The following is a 19,007-nucleotide window of genomic DNA, read 5'->3' as shown; positions in this document are numbered from 1 at the left end:
TGAAGTCAATGGAGTCAAGCTGTAATACCATACATGGAGCTGTTTTTGAAAGAAAATAAGGAGATTTTTTTTTTGTACTCACCGTAAAATCTCTCTCTCGTAGCCTTCATTGGGGGACACCTATACTAATGGGTATATGCTCTTGCCACTAGGAGGTGCTGACACACAAAAAAATAAATAAAATAAAAGTCGGCTCCTCCCTGGCAGGATATACCCACCCACTGGCAGTGAGGTAATCAGTTTTGTCACCAAGCAGTAGGAGAAGCCAATAAAGAAATATGTCTGAAGGACCCCAAAAACAAAAAGAACAAACAAACAAACACAACAAACAACAACCACAACAAGAAAAGAAAATCCAGACTAAGAATGAAGAAATGGGTGGGTGCGAAGTCCCCTAATAAAGGCTGCAAGAACGAGGTTGTACGGGGAGTAGAAAAAAAAATAAAATAATATCTTCTCAGGTGCTCTTCATTGGGGGACACATACTGATGGGAGTCCCCTAGGGAGGAAAACAACAACCAAAAGCAAAAGGGGAATCAGTACAGAGACCGAACCCACTTGACCGTAAGGCCCGCAGACAAGATTCAGGGCAGAGACAACTGAGGCCCACAAACAGAGCTCCCGGAAGAACCCCCATCCATGGAGAAGGACTAGGACACCAAGGAAGAGACCGTCCTATGTAGAGACTCTAAAGCTACAGTCCATAAAAGGAGAGAGAAGAAAAGGTTGACTAGGAAGCCAGAAGGGCCGGAACAATTCCGGGGAGAGGTAGGATTCAACTCCAGACAAAGGGCTAAGCTGGCTGGGAAACAAAAATGGAAAAGGGCACGAACAAGAGAACCCCATCCAGAGTGAACCAAGTCAAGAGAACATAGCAGAAAAAACGCCAGGGAGAGCAGCGTACACCTCAGCATTAGGCAAGTACGGAAGGTGGAGACCAGAAAAACACTGGAAGAAAAGGAAGAAGGATGGAGACTGGCTGTGGAGAGGCTTGGTGCAGAAAATAGATGACCAGAACAGATGCAGACCAAAAACCTCTGTCCCAGGGGCCCGCCGCAAGCACCTGGGAGGCGAAATAAGCTAAAGTAGAGTAATCCGGATGACCAGAACGCCCATCAAACCGGGAGTATATTGACCCCCAATAGGAGACAGAAGGAATAAGACCAAAAAGGGAGCAGAATGCCCTGAAAAGGAGCATCCCGGAACACTGGTGCAGCCGACATGGGAAACAGAGGTTCTCGACTTGCCTGGAAGACGTACACCTGTAGAGTAAACCCAACATCCGCAAAACACTTCAGGTGACAAATGTCTACTTCTAGACAAAAAGAAGTGTTTTACAGAAAGACTGCCCCCCAAACAGGACCACGGAGAAGTCGGGGCAGAAGAGCAAATCTGCCCGAGACCACAACCATCCCTAAGGCCCAAAGAACCATAAGGGCCGACCTAGAAAAGAAGACACGCCACAACATACTAGGATAGTATGCCAAGCTCCCTGATCCCCGTACCCCCTGTGGATGGGGGATGATCAAAGTACGCCAAGCACTATAGGAGCAGTGAAATGCCACCTGAAGGTAAGGGGGCAAAGTACTGGGTGGACCTAGTCCCCAGGAACCCTGCAACAACATATAAAAAGGAATGGAGGAGCTCATTTTGAGTCCTGACTACGAATGGAAGAAGCACAAAACACACCCAAAATGCTACATAGGGTGCAGTAGACAATCACACACTGAAAATGGGTTACAGCCTAGAGAGCAGCAGGCATGTAGGGAGGAACCTGGTAAAGGAAGGAACCCCGCAAACCAGTATGTGGTGTATTGTATAAGGCCCATGGAGCAACATGGGGAGACTCAAAACCACACCTTGGAAGTGGATAACCTGAACTACCGTCCTCGGCGTGTGAAGTGTATGGTAGTGGACCCGACGTAATAGTAGTAAACCATGCAGACATCCAACGGGCTGACTGGCATAGGATTCCTGAATGCTCAGGGACACCTCATCAAACCCCCCTACAGAAAGTGAGGTAATGGAGTATGAGCGAACTGGTGGTGTAAGAGATACAACAGACTACAGTCTAGCTGACTGTCAGTCCAGAGTATGGGCAGGGACCATCATCCAGAGTCCTTATACCAGCAGAGGTACGGGAAACCGGACCAAGCCCGCGGCAGCCCAGATATGGGAGACAGACAGCGATTGAGACCATGCAGACAACAGCCTGGCTCAACAAGTACACTTCCTGTGCCCCACTGCCGCATGTGGGAGGGTAGGCCTAGGAGCCCTAGATAGTTTCCCCGCCACCTTGGGAGATCAGGGAAGGCTGAGGAACAGCGGAATGCATCCCTGTACCCAGTCTAGAGTCATAGGACACGCTAGGAACACCTTTGTACACCTCCACAGCAGCCTCAGATACATCAGCTGAGTGATGGTGACAGGCGGCTGAGGAGACCACACAGACCACTGTCTGGCTTACTGATATGGGTCCATAGTAGACAACAGGTCACTCCGTCAGACACCTTGCATCAGCAATGGGGCACCGGAGTGCCAGCCGCGGCATCTGAGAGATGAGTGACAGGCGAGACTACTTTCCGGCATATCAACATAAGGACCAATTAATGCCCACGCAGACCTCACAGTAGACGGGATAATCCAGAGGCCTAGCCGCGGATGTGGCAGCCTGTTGAGGAGGGAATCATTGTATGACACGCCAGAGCACCCCCATATTGTGTGACATGCCAGAAACTCTTGCAAGGGCATCCGACCAGTGTCTTGCCTCGGTAGGGAGGGACTGGAATTCAGCCCTCAGTGGTAGACACGGAATATATCCTCAGTTTCCAAGGGATCGAGAAATCCCGGCACTAACCCGCCACGTTGGTGCGCATATGTTCCCTGACCAAGTGAGAACCCTGCAGAAAATAGATATGCCAGGGGCATACCTCAACTGACAATGTAAATAGTCTAAGGCAGACCACCATACAGGGTGACTGAAGGAATAAAGCAGGCCCCCGATTCAGTCCCTAGAAAAGGGACCATGCAGATATTAAACTGATAGAAACAGATGTGAAAGGCCAAGGCTGTAATAGCGCTTGGTTGCCACAAGGGGGCACTCAAGAAGTAATGAAAAATCCAGGGCGCAATACAATTAATTGCCACAATACAATTGAGGGCACCCAAAACCACCAAATGTGGGCAGTGGTGATTTTTATTTATTTATTTATTTTTAAACTGACAGCGCAGCCCGCTGAGAAGGGAGGGCGCGCTAGAAAAACACCGACCCAGGAGCCAGCCTCAGACTAGGAGAAGCAGGGGGGGGGGGGGGAAATTGTGGTAAGATGCGGCACCGGGGAAGCAGTCAGCCGCATGGGGAGCACTGAGGGCAGTCGGCCTTGTGGGACCGGAGACCCGCTGTCTGCAGCTGTAGGTCCCCGGTCAGCCCCTAAAGAACGTGGTCAGGACACTGTGCCTGGCCGCAAGGGATAGGAGTAAGCCTGGGACCGTAGACGCGCTGCCTGCAGCTGTAAGTCTCCGATCAGCCTGTAAGAAGGAGGCCAGGACACTGCGCCTGGCCGCAGCAGATAGGAGTGAGCGGGCTGGTGTTGTGCTTGCACTGAGAACAGAGTCAGCCGCGTGGGACCAGAAACCCACTGCCTGCAGCTGTAGTTCTCGGTCAGCCTATTAGAGAACGAGGCCAGGACACTGGGCCTGGCCGCACAAGGTAGTAAGTGGGCAGATAACGCCCCCACTGGGGAAGTGGACGGCCACGCAGGACCAGAGACCCGCTTCCCCAGAGACTGAAACTGGGGCAGCAGCATAGAGTCTCTGGCCAGGATCCTGTGCCTGGCCGCAATACATGTGTAGAGATGCGTGATCCGAAGAGGGGGAATGGAAGGTTCACCGGACTATCCCCTCCAGAATGGCGCCAGAGGCCATGAGGGGTCCTGCCCAGCACAGCCACATGTAAGGCGATAAGGGGTTGATGGCCCATACTTTTATGTTTTGTGCCCCTTTGTCGCATATGGGGAAAAAGGTAGTGCCATGCTCCTGAACCCCCACCTGAAAAAGGGAAACAAACGGGAGATAAGAACCTAACTAAACAGCCCTTACTAGAAAATAATAAAAAAGGACCAGGTCTGGGGCGCTCCCAGACCTGTGGCTTGCCTCCTACTGACACTAGCTAAAACTGATTGGCTCCTCCCTGGCAGGATTTACCTGCCTACTGGAAGTGAGGTAACTTTTTCCTAGTGTCAGCGCCTCCTTGTGGCAAGAGCATATACCCAATCAGTATAAGTGTCCCCCAATGAAGAGCGACCGACAAAGCTCTGTTTCTATTCCTGGATAACCCCTTTAAATATCTGGAGAACTCATTCAAAAGGATAAGCATCACGTACACAAACTGATAATACAACAGAATGTACGCACAACTATAAGCACTATTTTTATTTTTGCATCATGCATCATTGTTACCTGAACAGACCCGATAATGGTCTCAGCATCAATATCATTTTCACAGGCGCTGACATCATACAAGAAGATCTCCTGGGGATGTGGATCTCTCCCAAGCAACTTCCTTTTCTTATAGGGAACTTCCTCATAACGCAGAAACCACTGTACGATGGCATGCTTGCTTGCATTTTTTTCTGCACCTGAAATACAAAATATTTTTTTGGCACTCAGTATAAAATCTCTCTCTCTCGTAGCCTCCATTGGGGGACACAGACTATGGGTATTATGCGGCTGACACTAGGGGAAGGAACAAAAAAAAAAATATATAAAATAAAGGCTGCTCCTCCCTGGCAGGATATATCCGCCCACAGGCACCGAGCTAATCAGTTGTGTCACAAAGCAGTAGGAGAAGCCAAACCACAAAAAGGAGAAAACATTCAAAAGGACACCAGAAAGTATTAACAGACAAACAACCTGACCAGGAATCCATGGGTGTGTGCTGCGATCCCTAATGGAGGTTACGGTGAGTACACAGACCATGGGAAGTCCCAAAGCAGTCCCTGGGGTGGGAAAAACAACCGCTAGAAAAGGAAAGGTCAGGCCCGAGACAGAGCTCGGCAACCAACCACCTGGCAGCCCCCTCAAAACATCAGGGGTGAGGCAGGAAGGAACTGTGCAGAGACTGGGGTCCAACAGGCGATCAAATAGACAACAAAATGGTTGCCTCGGAGGCCTGCTGGGCCAAACCATCCCGGCAGGAGAGCAGAAAAAAAACCCTGATGAAAAGAGACACAGAACCACTGAGGTTTGGCCCAAACACAGAAGAGAGATAAGAGAACCCCTAATGCAGAGATTTGTCTAAGCAAGGCAAACATGGCGAGGAAACGCCATTCCCAGAATAGAAACATGCCGGAGAGGCATGAAGGGAGAGCCCTGACAGGAGGCCAACCTCAACCGTAGGACAGAGGCTGAGGAGAGAGAATAGAAAAGCAGCTGAACACGCTCAGCAAGAAAGAAAGTCTCAGAAGGGGGATACCAGAGCTGCTAGAATGGGACAAAGAAAAACTCATGTACAATCCCATGCGCCTGAAGAAACCGGCCAGGAAGACTGCTAGGGCAAGATGCGCCGCCAACCACCCAAACCAAGAGGTCTAAACTCAAATCTTCAATCCTAAGGCCACTCAGCGTAAAACCTGGAGGAAGAGAACTCAAGAGTACGCCGCACAGCCATAAGAGCAGAAAACAACATGCACGATAAGACACACGAAACGGCTAGACTGGGCAACCAGGATGACCGAAAGGCCTCCTACCCCCAGATCCTACAATCCAGGCCCCTCCCACTTCGCAGGGAGGAGGAACGCAAATAGAGGGAAGGAGCAGAGCTATCCAGAACACTGGAGTCGCCGCTCAGAGAAACAGAGGATCCCAGGTCCATGAAGAAAATAAATTTAAAAAAAAAAAGGAGGGACCCTGGAGTCCCAAACCAGGAGAGGCAGAAAACCTCAAGCCAGAGTGAACACTCTGGCTGATGAGCAACCCAGGCCGAGGCAGGACATGGAGCAGCGAGCAAAGACCAACTCTGCAGACAAACAGCGGAGAAGAGTAGGACCGGAACCCTGCAAGGCCAGAGATGAACTCCCGGAATGGTGGAAGCCCCAGGAACAACCACTCCATAGCGCAAGGCATGGAAAGGCCACCCTGGCAGCGAGCCCAAGGCAAGGAGAGCCATAAAGGACAAAAGGGCAAAATACCGAGGGAGAGGGACCAGAACGACACACTAGGGGGAGAATCGCAGCCAGGAGAAAAAGGCACCGCCACCCAGCACCCGCAGACCCAAAAGACTAGGATATAGACAAGGCCAATCAAGCAGGGGATTCCAATGTGGAAACGGACTGGATGACAGAGAGAGTAACATCCCAGAACAACAGTCACCGAGGAAGATCAACGAGATGTCAACCCTGCCAAAGCAACAAGGGGAGGAAAAGACTACATGACCAGGGAGCAGGAGGGCACTCACCCAGACTGGAGGGCAAGCACAGCACAATTGAAGTAAAAAAGAAAAAAATTATATATATATATATATATATATATATATATATATATATATATATATATAAATGTTTTATTTTATTTTTATTTTTTTATATATATAAAATTTAAAGAAAATAAAAGTGGGGGAGGGACTTGCTACTGCCGAGACTGTCGAGGAGCCAGAGGCGACCTGAACAGAGAGGCCTCAAGAGGAAGGCCTAGAGACACTAAGCAGAAAGATCACTGGAGTGTAAGAGCAGCGAACAGAGCCCTCACATGCAGAAGGAAGCACAAGGACCACCAGGATGGCTTCCAAGCAAGACGTACCCATACCGGGGGAGAGGACAGCTCGAGGGGCTGGAAAAGCCAGGGTATGGACCTAGCAAGAACCAACAGAACCTCACCCAGAGGAAGAGGGGAGAAAACAGGAACTGTCCTGGCAGGACCAACAATTGCCCCTGCGAAAGCTAGGACGGCAACAGCTGCAACTAAGCCATATCTAGCAGAACTCTGCCAAAAAGGGGGAGGAGGGAGGGCAGGAGCAAAATAAAGAAACCCTCCGATACTGGGAGGTTGAAGGGCAACAGCAAGGGCCATACAACCCCTCAGAAGAAGGGGAAGCACGAAGGCTGAATCTTGACAGACACCCACTAAGCAACACCCAAGCCAGTAGTGGAAGGGTTAAACGAGTTGGCTGAGCCAGTCAGAAGAGGAAATACAGAAGACTGACAGCACTCCACCTAGAAAAGGAGGAGAAATGCAAGGACCGCCTGTGAAATAGTGGAAACCTAAGTAACGCCACCCCAACTCCATGGGGGTGCCAAGAGGTTCTAAGAAACGCTAGGCATCCCATACAAGGTAATAATAGTGCATACCAGGGCCACTAATAGTCTGAGTGGAAGGCCTACATAGCCCACTAAAGCGCCTCCCCTGGGGTGGAGAATGTAAAGCCTAACGGGCCAGGGTTGGAAACAACCAAACCTTGACATGAATGTACCTCAGCATTGGCAGGGACACTGCAAACAACTCCACCCAAAAGGAGGGAAAAGAAATGGCTGTACTGGCAAGAGCAGGGTCCCCCCCACAGACCCTGTGCTGTGTAAACTATAGCAGGAAACACGTGAGCCAGTGGCACAGAAAGGCCAACGATACACTCCCCCACACTGTAGATGCCATATCAGAGAGCGCACTAGGAATACGCAAGGTCACCCACTGGAACCCTTGAACTAAAAGCCGATCCGACTGCAAACCAATGGGACATCACCCATGCTGCTGCCACAAAGAAGGTCCATTACACCTGCAGGGACACAACGTTTGGTTGTCTCCCACTGGAAGCAGGGTCCGGAATTTAGCCACAAATGAGGTGGAAGGCACGCTCCCATGGATGATGGGGAAACCTGGGACGCATGCTGTGGTGCACCAGGACTGCAGCCATGGATGCGGCAAATATCACAACCTCCAAGGGCATGGCAGAGGGCTGAAGAACAGCAGTCAACTCTGACATAGCAGAGTACTGAAGCTGCGACAGCGGACACAGCAGATGTCACAACCTCTAAGGATTTTGTAGAGTGTACTTGGTACAAAAGGTCAACTCACAGTGGAGTACCGGAATGGCAGCTGCGGCAGACGTACCAACCTCTATGGATGGTGTAGAGGGTCCATTGTACAGCAGTCAACTCTCTCTCACAGTGGGAGTTCGGGAACAGCAGCTGTGGCGAATGACCCAACCTCTATGGATGGCGTACAGGGCCCATGGGACATCGGTCAACTCACACTCACAGTGGGAGTACCAGAAGAGCAACTGCGGCAGACAACCCAACCACCATGGATGGTGTAGAGCGTCCATTGTACAGCGGTTGACTCTCACACACAGTGGAGTACTGGAATAGCAGCTGCGTCAGATGGCACATCCTCCATGGGCGTTGGAAAGGACCTCGACCACCCACAAGGAGTTTGTGAGTGCCCACACAGTCAGTCACGTCACCCAGGAAGTGGGACACTGGGACTGCAGTCGTGGACGCAGTAAGGGTGGCCAGGGAAGAACATCCATGCAGATGTCTTTGGTGGGATCTAAGACCCAGAACCCAGTGTAGCAAGGCAACCGCGTTAACCACTGAGCAGCCCCTGACGAGGAATGCAGGTTACTGACCCAAAGTCTGAAACTCCGGCAAAACTGCATACCCCAGCGAAAGTGACCAATAGGGTGCAGGGGAAAGCTGTGAAAACCTGAAAAAAGGTCACTCTGAAACAGGGGCTAGAAGCACCCAGTGCACAAGGGCTGGTGCCGCAATACACGGATCAAAAGCCAAACATTCCAATATGTGAGGTGCACTGAACCTGCAGAAACAGGTTTATAAATGATGGACAGTCCACCATGTGTCACCAGAGGACATGAAGGGACCAGCCCAGCACAGCCATATTCAATGGTGGCTGAGGAGCTGTGCGCTATAGAGAATGGGGGACCCCTGGGATGAGTACATGGGAAAGGTGTGAAGTTCATACTCACCCATTGACTCCATGTTCCAATACTCACCCAGACATCTTCAGTCAGCTAAAGGCCGCACTTCAACACGCCAAGCTGCCATAGCAAGGCCGGCAGGGGAAAGTGGGGGACCCGACCCAGGGCACTACCACCAGGCGCTGACTGTTGGCGAGAAGGGGTTGATGGCCCATAATCTATGCACCGTGCCCTTTTGTGGCATGTGGGCGATCAGGTAGAACCATGCTCCTGTTGCCCAACCTAGAAAAATAACAAAGGAGAAAAAAAAAACTAACTATACAGCCCTAGCTAGAAAATTATAAAAAGAAAAAATACCAGGTCTGGAGAGAACTCTGTCTGCCTCCTACTGACACCAAGCTAAAACTGGTTAGCTCTGTACCTGTGGGCTGTAATATCCTACTGGGAGGAGCCAAATTCTTTTTTGCCTAGTGTCAGCCTCCTAGTGGACAGCAGCATAATACCCATGGTCTCTGTGTCCCCCAAACAGGTGACCGAGAAAAGCTAGTTTAAAAGGACATTTTAGCCAGGAATTGTTTTTTTTACTCAATATTTATGGAAAACTTGTCAACTGTTGTCACTTTAATGCTGCTGTAAGGGTAAGAGGTTATCTGTAATGTAATCCTTATGGTAATAATGAGCGATAGCTCCATTTTCTTCTTGATAAGGCCTAGACCAGTGTTTCCCAACCAGGGTGCCTCCAGCTGTTGCTAAATTACAACTCCCAGCATGCCCGGACAGCCTTTGGTTGTCCGGGCATGCTGGGAGTTGTAGTTTTGCAATATTCATAAGCCGGCGGCGCTGACGTCACGGTGCCACTAAGCTCATGAAAACCCTGCCCGTGCCAGTTACAGCCACATTTGCATATATAGAAAAACTAAAATTGCAGGCGAATGGTCGGACGGATCCGGGCAAGGTAGGGATTATATGAATCAGCGTCCCCCGCACTATCCGTCAGTACCTGTGGTTAGTGCGGTAGTGAACATGTGACAGTTTTCCTTTAACATTGCAGGAGAATGCCATTGAAATCAATGGGATTCTGCTGAAGCAGAATGTCCGTGTGGACATTTTGCACAAGTTATGCCCGTGTGAACCCAGCCTTAGGGTCCTATTAGATAGAACAAGCCACAATGAACAAATGCAGATCTTGCATTGCTCAAGTGTCGGTAAAGGAGACCCTCAAACGTGGGGTGATGTGCAGCCATTGGTTGATAATGTTTTGACGGGTAAAAAACCATGTTAGCTCCTTCATTGGCTGATAGCTGCCCCCATTACAAAGGGCAATAACAGTTTGGCAGATCCCCCTGTATAAGGCGGCCCTTAGTCAATTGCATGCACTCAATAGATACAAATGTACTCAACACAAAATACACATTCATACATACAAATGCCCACATTCACACACTTACGCATTGATATAACTATGTCTGTCAGAAGAGGTAGGACGGCACCACAGTCATATTCCAATAACACTTAACAGGTGGAGAGTAACATGTAGTGGTAAAGCAGAAGAATGACCAGTATAGAGTCAGCGGAGGTGCTAGGACGTGATATAGGGATAGACTTAGTATCAAACAAACAAAGCCTACAGGAATATCCTGCACTCACTGCACAGCGTCAGACTAGAAGCTCCTAACCGGATCAGCTGGGGACCAGTACTGCAGAGATGCGTAGGCTTCTCAGGGGCACTTCTGAGTGCCTACACATCTCTGCAGTCCTGGTCCCCGGCTGATCCGGTTAGGAGCTTCTAGTCTGACGCTGTGCAGTGAGTGCAGGATATTCCTGTAGGCTTTACTTGTTTAATTTATATACCTATAGTCCTGTGCCCCCTGACCACACTAAATTAGGTAAATAACGCTAACATAGGTGAGATAATATTCTGTGCATAATAATATGGCTGCTTGTATATGTATCAATTCTTACAGGTTTATGGTGAACAAGAAGTCTTGGATTGTTTTCAAGGAGAAAGCACCCAGCTTTCCCAGCAACTAATTTGCATATGCATCGTAATAACGTCCACAGCTAATTTTCTATGGCGTCATTTAAATTTTTACATTGCATATGTAAATCAGTTACTTGGAGAAAGCACACAGCTTCCCCATGAAAATGATCAAAGACTTCTTTAGTTCACCATAAACCTGCAGAGGTAGATAGAAATATATAGATAGAGTGTGTGTGTATATTATATATATATATATATACACACACACACACACATAAACTTAGGAATATAGCACACGCTCCTACACACACATACATATATTCTATATCTATCTGTGTAGGAGCGTGTGCTATATTCCTAAGTTTTTAATGAGAAAGCACCCAGTTTTTCCGAGCTCCTGATTTGTACATGTATAGTAAGGGTTCTAATAGCACTTGAACGTTAGAAGCCATCTGTCTGTCACTACAAGCACTGGTATGAACATTATTAGTGAATACCGGGCACCGGAACTACAGGTCATTACCACATACATTCGCATGCACGCTACAGTGCTGGCTTTACAAAGTAGCAGCCAAAAAATAAGTAAATAAAAAAAATATAAAAAAAATAAAAGCTTTAGAAAGGGGTACTCCGCTGCTCCGCATTCGAAAAAAAAAAAAGAAAAAAAAAAAAGATAATGTTCTGAATGTTCTGAATGAGACGGGGCCGGGTGCTCATGATGTCATGGCCCGCCCCCTCAATGCAAGTCTATGGGAGAGGGCGTGGCGACCGCTACGCCCACTCCCATAGACTTGCATTGAGGGGATGGGCGTGACCATGACGTCACAAGCCCCCCCGACGCCGGCTCTAAACGTTCGGAACATTTTTTTAAATTTTTTTTATTTTTTACTAACGCTGAGCAGTGGAGTACCCCTTTAAAATACATAGGAATATATAGAAAAACAACAAGCAACTCCTGCACTGATGGCCAGACTTACAGTGACAGCTAGAAGCTCTCTGTTGCAGTACTAGGTGCCCATACGGGAGGCTAGGGTGTGGTGCGGGCTGGTTAGGGTCACACAGGCTATATGTAGGGTGGCTCTGCACATGTGCACAGAATATTAGGATGGGAAGCCCAACCTTCTATGGCTGAGAAGCCTGAATCACATGTAGACATTTTAGAGCATGCAGAAAGACTGCAGCTCCCCATCTATAGGTTACATATTGAAGATCGCTCTTCTTACCGTCGTCATAAAGTTCTTTCAGTTTTGCCACAAAAGGTCGGTCTTCGTCGTCACCTTCAATCAGAACAAAGTCTCCAGGAGTTATTTTGACTTCCTCAATTCCACTTGACTTCATAACAAGTGCCCTAAAAACGAGTGACAAATTCACATTACTCGTATGACCTCAAAACGCTGTTCACACGTGCGCCATAATGTTTGTAATTAGAGATGAGCGAATTTACAGCAAATTCGATTCGTCACGAACTTCTCGGCTCGGCAGTTGATGTATTTTCCTGCATAAATGAGTTCAGCTTTCATGTGCTCCCGTGGGCTGGAAAAGGTGAATACAGTCCTAGGAGACTCTTTCCTAGGACTGTATCCACCTTTTCCAGCCCACTGGAGCACCTGAAAGCTGAACTAATTTATGCAGGATAAGTCATCAACTGCCGAGCCGAGAAGTTCGTGACGAATCGAATTTACTGTAAATTCGCTCATCTCTATTTGTAATAGAAGCCGAAATGCTCTGCTGGATTACTGCCACGATAGACACCAGATTGACCCTGCTGACTTATAAATGGGATCCCTTGGTTTACAATTAGGTGTTTATCAGTTTAATGGGTACATAAAAAAATTAAAAAAATTAGCGGTACGGCGAAAATATTATGAAATACTCACTGATAATGAAGATGCAAGACTTTCCTATCTTTTATCACAGGTCTCCCATACCAGCTGTACAGACGTTGCCTTCTTAAACGGGTGTAATACTTGGTCATGATGTCTGCAGAATAAAAAAAAATATATAGAATACTAAAATAAATATTTACAACACAACTCGCACATTTCATTGCAAATCTATTTCTTCTCCATTGAAGTCAATAGGGAAAACCTGCATCAAGTCCCCAGCAAAAATGTTATGCCAAGGCAGTGTTTCCCGACCAGGGTGCCTCCATCTGTTGCTAAACTATAACTCCCAGCATGCCCGGACAGCCTTTGGCTGTCCGGGCATGCTGGGAGTTGTAGTTTGGAAAAGCTGGAGGCACCCTGGTTGGGAAGCACTGTCCTAAGGATTTAAAGTGAATCTGTCATTATCGTTAACACTTGTAGGGGGGGGGGGTGAAACTGATGACAGTGATACTTACCGGTGCCTGCTCCGCCAGAGCTAGGGTAATTCGGTACATGCAAATGACCTGCTTGGTGCACAGTGACGGGCGGCATCTTCCTATTAATGCCTCCCTCCCCTGTGCTGAACCTCTGCAGAGTGGAGCTCCATTCTGCAGCAGGAAAAGCCGGCCGAACGTCACTGTGCACAGGGACCCCCGCCACTTTCCCCGTACACCAAGCAGGTCATTTGACATGTACCGAAGAACCAGAACTACAGCAGAACAGGAGCACGGAGTGGGTAATGGCAAGTATGACACCCGCACTGCAAGCCTGTATCATAGGTGAAACTAATGACACATTCCCTTTACAGGGGCCCCAGGACATCTTATCGCCCATCCAAAGGATAGGGTATAAGATGTCTGATCGTGGGGGATCCAGCCGCTGGGAGGCCATCACGGCATTCAGAACATTTGTGTTCAGAACGCCAGCTTCGGGCGGCTGTGCAGTCATGTCACACACAGCCCTGAGACTGAGCCTTGTCTGCCTGCAAGGCTTGCTGGCAAGACATTCGGTCAAGAGACAACCAGGGCCCGGAAATGGAGCGTCTGGAAGCCCCACCACCCATGTAGGTGGCCCAGGAAGCCAAAAGGAAGAGACTGGCCGTAGTAAAGACTGGAGACCTATAGGCCACAGAGAGACAGGAAAAGGTAGTCTCAGAGGCCTGATGGGCAGTAACCATCCTGGAAGGAGGTAAGAAACCAACACCAAGGCAAGGCCGCTATGGAACCAGATGGCTAGCCTGGCTGATAAACACATGGAAAAAAGGGAACCCCAGTCAGAAGCAACTGATGAAAGAACGCCAGGGTGATCAAATTACGCCCCGAAGAAGGTGAGCACGAGGAAAGCGGAGACCAGAACCCCCCCCAAAAAATAAACAGACAAAACCGTCCCGAGAGAATAGGATGGATTTGACCGACGACTGGGACCAACACACTGGGTGGGGGGGGGGGGTCCAGAATCCCTGTCTCAGGGGACACCGCGAGAATCCCAGAGGAATAGCAGACTCAGAGTTTGACTCCAAACAGCAGCAAAGAGAAAACAGAGAACCACATCCATGCATAAGCTCAAATTGGCTAGACTGGCGCAATCCGACTGACCAGAAAGCTCTCCGTCACAGGAGTACAGGGACCCCAAAGGAGGAGAAGGGACTGGCTGGACAAGGACCTGAACGCCCTGAGAAGAGTATACCAGAATACTGGAGTGGTCAGACATGGGAACTGAAAGTCCCCAAGTCTACCGGAAGCCCTTAGAGTGTGAGCATGCCATCGTTAGCAAAGAATTCCAGAAGACGTACTGCCATGTCGAGACAAGAATAGCGTGAGTGAGGGAGAGACCACCCTACAAGGGGATCGCTAAGAGATCTGGGCAGAAATGTTATGCCTGCCTGAGACCACCACATCACTAAGGCCCCAAGGAAGGGAAAACCATCCCAGACATGAAGGCATGCCACCGCCGCCTAGAAAAGGTGCCTACTACAGGAAGACTCCCCACACCCGCAAACACAAACGCAAGCGAAGAGGGGGATGGACAAGGACAAACAATAGGAAGTCATGGTTAACTCTGGCACAGTCCGTGCCAAGCCCTTAGATCGGTGCACCCCCTGCGGAAGAGGGAATATCAAGGTTACACCAGGTAACGTACGAGCATGCTAAACACCGCCCCACAGTAAAGGGTGCACATACGGGTGACAACAGTAGCCCAAGGAACTCAGAAACCCTCGTAGGGATGTGGACCCGGGATACTCGTGGTGGATAAAGGGTTGACTACGCATGCAAGAAAGGAGCGTACGAATCATAATAAAGCTGTAGGAGGTACATCCCAAAGGGGACGAAACCTTTGGACCCTCCGAACAAAAACCAGAAGCCATACCCACAGAGCAATCCTGACCCTTGTCGGAAGGCATGAGGTTGAACACACCGTGCCACACTGCGGCTTCTCTCTCCCCCCCCCCTCCCACGGTTTATCAGCCCAGCGTTGCGCTGTCCCCCACATCGGGGAACTAATCATATGTGACCTGCGAGCGCTGCTTCTACCCCCCCCCCCCCCAATAATTATCAGCCGCTGTGCTGTCCTGTACTATCCTGTGCCCGGGCTGCAAAAACCAACAAAATAAACGTTATTTCGCCTTCCGACATTCCCCGTTACCGGCCTTACGGTTCCTCCGCTGCATTCCTGGGAACGTGTCAGAGCCGTCAGCCTATCACCGTCGGCAGCAATGTCCCGCCCTGGACGTCCCCAGGACCGCGAGGCCTGTAACGCGGAATGTCTGAAGGTGAGTTAAAGTTTATTTTGTTTATTTTTGCAGCCTGTGCACAGGATAGTACAGCACATCGGCTGATAATTATTGGGGGGGGGGGGGGGGGGTGAAGCAGCGCTCACGAGTGACATATGATTAGCTCCCCGATGTGGGAGAAAGCGCAGCGCTAGGGACAGCCGCTGTGGCTGAAAATTCATTCGAGGGGGGGGGGGGGCGAACCAACCAGTATCGCGGTATGGGGAAAAATTCATATTGGGCAGGAAGAAAGTTTTGGTATTCAGTATGAACCTCCGCCGGGGATCTGGGCGGTCGCGTTGACGTCATGATGCGATCATGTGATTTGTCACGGTCATGTGACGCGGCCGGTTCCAGATTCCCTGGCGGTGGGATGTGACGGCGATCATGAGCCGCTGGTTGCCACAGGTGTTTGCTGGACACAATTTTCAGGTCAGTGTATTGATTGGTGGTTCCACACTTAAATAGACAGATGGACCGGGATAGAGCCACTCCCAGACGAAGGTGACGTACCGAAACGTGCATTGGAGTGGTGCTATCCCGGCATCTGCCCACCAGCCTCCTTTACTTGGTAATATTGGTCCTTTTTCTGTATTGGGTTTTTGTTCACATCATTATGCACATGACACTTTGTTCCTTGCAAGCACCTTTTACCCCATTTCTGTGTTGCTGCTATTGTTGCTATGAATGTTTAGGTGCAATATACACAATTATGCACTTTTATTGTTTACATCTTGCAACCATTTTACTTTCCCTGGTTGCCCCTAGATACAGATCGTATATTTCAGAATTCAAGAGTATGTATTAACTTCTAGTGGGCGGAGCCGGTGATATCACCTTTTGTGCTGTATTCCTCACAATATATGTGTTTTAATTTGTCTGCATTGTCATTTCAATAAAATTTGTGTCCATCGGACACGGTACTTGTTTGCAAAAGTGACTCCGATTTTTTCTTTCCTTTTTTGTGTTCGGTATGAGCCGGTATACCGCCCAGCTCTAGGTAGGTGACCTGTAAATTAGGAAGCCGTGCTGACGGCCACATATGGACACTCATCCAAACACCTCAACAACCGTGGGATACCCGAACCGCAGCTGCAGTATAGCAGGAATTAAGCAGGTGACCTGGCAGTGTCAGAGCCCATGCAGACCACTGGGTACCTGAACTCCCAATATGGAATCGATAGGAATATGGTAGGTGACCCGGTGGAGTAGTAAACCATGCAGCCCAGAGTCTGGTCGACTGGTACAGGGACCCGTCAACACAGGTTCACTCCTGCGGGCACCTCACACTGAAGGTGGGCCCCTGAACTGCAGCCGCGAGTGCGGCAGATAAACAATGGGTGGCATATCAGTGTAGGAAACCATGCAGATTAAAGGCTAGCCAACTGGCACAAGGTCCAGTGCACATGTTAGGACACCCCACTAGACACATTATGCTCATAACCAGAGGGAAGCCCAAAACATTGGCCAAGTGTAATCAAGGGAACAATTCAGAAGAGAGGTACAGTTCTATCAAAAGTGTGCTAATATTGAAGTGACCCCCCCCCCAAAATCCTGTAGATATAGCCAAAGGACCAAGAAGAGACTGCAGGGATGCAAATCATAAAATCACCACCAGAGGGAGCACATAGCAGGAATAAAACCAGGAGTAATACAATTTACAATCACCTGTGTCTGCCTCCAACTGACACTAGCTAAAACTGATTACAGTGGTCCCTCAACATACGATGGTAATCCGATCCAAATGAACCATCGTTTGTTGAAACCATCGTATGTTGATGGATCCGTGCAATGGAAAGAATAGGACTAGTCACCGCTGCCCTGGACATCGCCCTCCATCATTGTCACCGCGTCCGAGACACTCCGGACGTCTCTGCTTCCCCGGGATCCTCGCTCTCCATCGCCGTCATCACGTCACTACGCACGCACACCTCTAGTATTGGATGACGACGGAGGAGAGCGCCGGTGATGCAGGGAATCCTGAAGAGGACGCTCCGGAGCCCGGGGACAGGTAAGAGACATCATTGGACCACACGGGGCACCGTAAACGGCTATCCGGTGACAGCTGAAGCAGTCTGCGCTGCCGGATAGCAGTTTATGCGATGGCCCCGACATACAAAAGCATTGTATGTTGATGCTGCCTTCAACATGCGATGGCCTCTGAGAGGCCATCACATGTTGAAATTATATGTCGGGGCCATCGTAGGGTCACTGTAACTCACTGCAGGTGGACAGGCATATCCTGCCGGGGAGGAGACGACTTTTTTTTCCCCTAGTGTCAAGAGCATATACCCATCAGTATCTTGTGTACCTTAATGAAGCAACCGAGAAAAAAAATAATTTCTGAAAAAACAGCGCCACTCCTCTCCTCAGGTTGTGTGAGGTATAACAACTTGGCTCCATTCACTTCAATGACTCTAAACTGCAATGCCACATACAACCTGAAGACAGGAGTGTCGCCGTATCTCTAAAGAAATTAGCTGTCAACCCCTCTTTAACACCATTGGGTGCAAATGTTAGAAGGTTTATAGTACAGTTTATCAATAAGCAAGGCTTGCTGGGATTTCTAGTTCTACCACAATACCACGGCACTGAGGTGTTCACTCACTCACCCTTCCTTACTGTCCTTCCGCTGCCAGACGCACACTCGAGCCTCAATCTCTCTCTCTACTAAAACTTTTTCCCGCCACTGACGTCACCTAGACAGAGGGCAGTCCCGTAACCCGGAAGTGGCTTCAGCGCAGGCTGATGACGTCAATAGCCAGAGCCGGAAGTTACGGGAAGCGCCGTGCAAGATGGCGAACCGAACCGTGAAAGACGCGCACAGTGTGCACGGCACCAACCCGCAGTACCTGGTGGAGAAGATTATACGGACCCGCATCTATGAGTCCAAGTACTGGAAGGAGGAATGCTTCGGCCTTACTGGTGAGTAGGAGGCGGGCATACATCATAGATTGTCTGGCAATTATTCCCAACCAGGGGGCCTCGGGCGGTTGAAAAACTACAACTCCCAGCATGCCCGGACAGCCTTTGGCTGTCCGGGCATGCTGGGAGTTGTAGTTTTTCAACAGCCCGAGGAACACTGGTGCATGTTCACATGTAGCAATATTTTTTGGTGATATTTATATTCACTTGAATGTAACTTTCCTAGTCTGTTATACTTCCACCTTATGCACCAGTCCTTTAGTTGCAAACAAGTCTGCTGTGTGTGAACACAACCCTAGAGTAACTATGGTTAATTGAAACTACAACTCCCAGCATGCCCGGGTAGCCAACCTGCATCCTTCTAGGTGTTCTTAAACTACAACTCCCAGCATGCCTGACAGCCTAACTTCAGCCCTCCAGAAGATGCAAAACTACAACTCCCAGCATGCCTAACAGCCTAACTGAGGCCCTCTAGTTGATGCCAAACTATAACTCCCAGCATGCCCAGACAGCTAGCCTATGGCCCTCCAGCTGTTGCAA

The 19,007-nt window shown here is 49.3% G+C and overlaps 2 protein-coding genes across 4 annotated transcripts in view; one reads left to right on the top strand and one right to left on the bottom strand.

Moving 5' to 3' along the window:
* ORC1 (origin recognition complex subunit 1) overlaps nt 1-19,007 on the bottom strand; it is an 80,751-nt gene that overhangs the window by 54,195 nt on the left and 7,549 nt on the right. The window contains exons 1-4 of one of the 3 annotated variants that reach the window (XM_056532231.1): nt 18,155-18,256; nt 12,785-12,887; nt 12,131-12,255; nt 4,459-4,637 (exon numbers count right to left, since the gene is read on the bottom strand). In XM_056532231.1, coding sequence (XP_056388206.1) covers nt 4,459-4,637; nt 12,131-12,255; nt 12,785-12,882 — 402 coding nt within the window. In that variant the 5' untranslated portion in view covers nt 12,883-12,887; nt 18,155-18,256. Of the gene's footprint in view, nt 1-4,458; nt 4,638-12,130; nt 12,256-12,784; nt 12,888-18,154; nt 18,257-19,007 lie in introns of those variants that run through there. The other 2 variants (XM_056532232.1, XM_056532233.1) reach the window with 2 other exon arrangements.
* The window catches only part of PRPF38A (pre-mRNA processing factor 38A), an 11,595-nt gene continuing 10,884 nt past the window's right edge, over nt 18,297-19,007 (top strand). Inside the window, exon 1 of the mRNA XM_056532234.1 lies at nt 18,297-18,467. Coding sequence (XP_056388209.1) covers nt 18,338-18,467 — 130 coding nt within the window. The 5' untranslated portion in view covers nt 18,297-18,337. The remainder of the gene's footprint in view (nt 18,468-19,007) is intronic.

The sequence above is a fragment of the Hyla sarda genome, chromosome 7 (assembly GCF_029499605.1).
Source record: "Hyla sarda isolate aHylSar1 chromosome 7, aHylSar1.hap1, whole genome shotgun sequence".
NCBI lineage: Eukaryota > Metazoa > Chordata > Amphibia > Anura > Hylidae > Hyla > Hyla sarda.
Note: the sequence above shows the minus strand (reverse complement) of the source record. Positions and strands in the feature narration are given on the sequence as shown.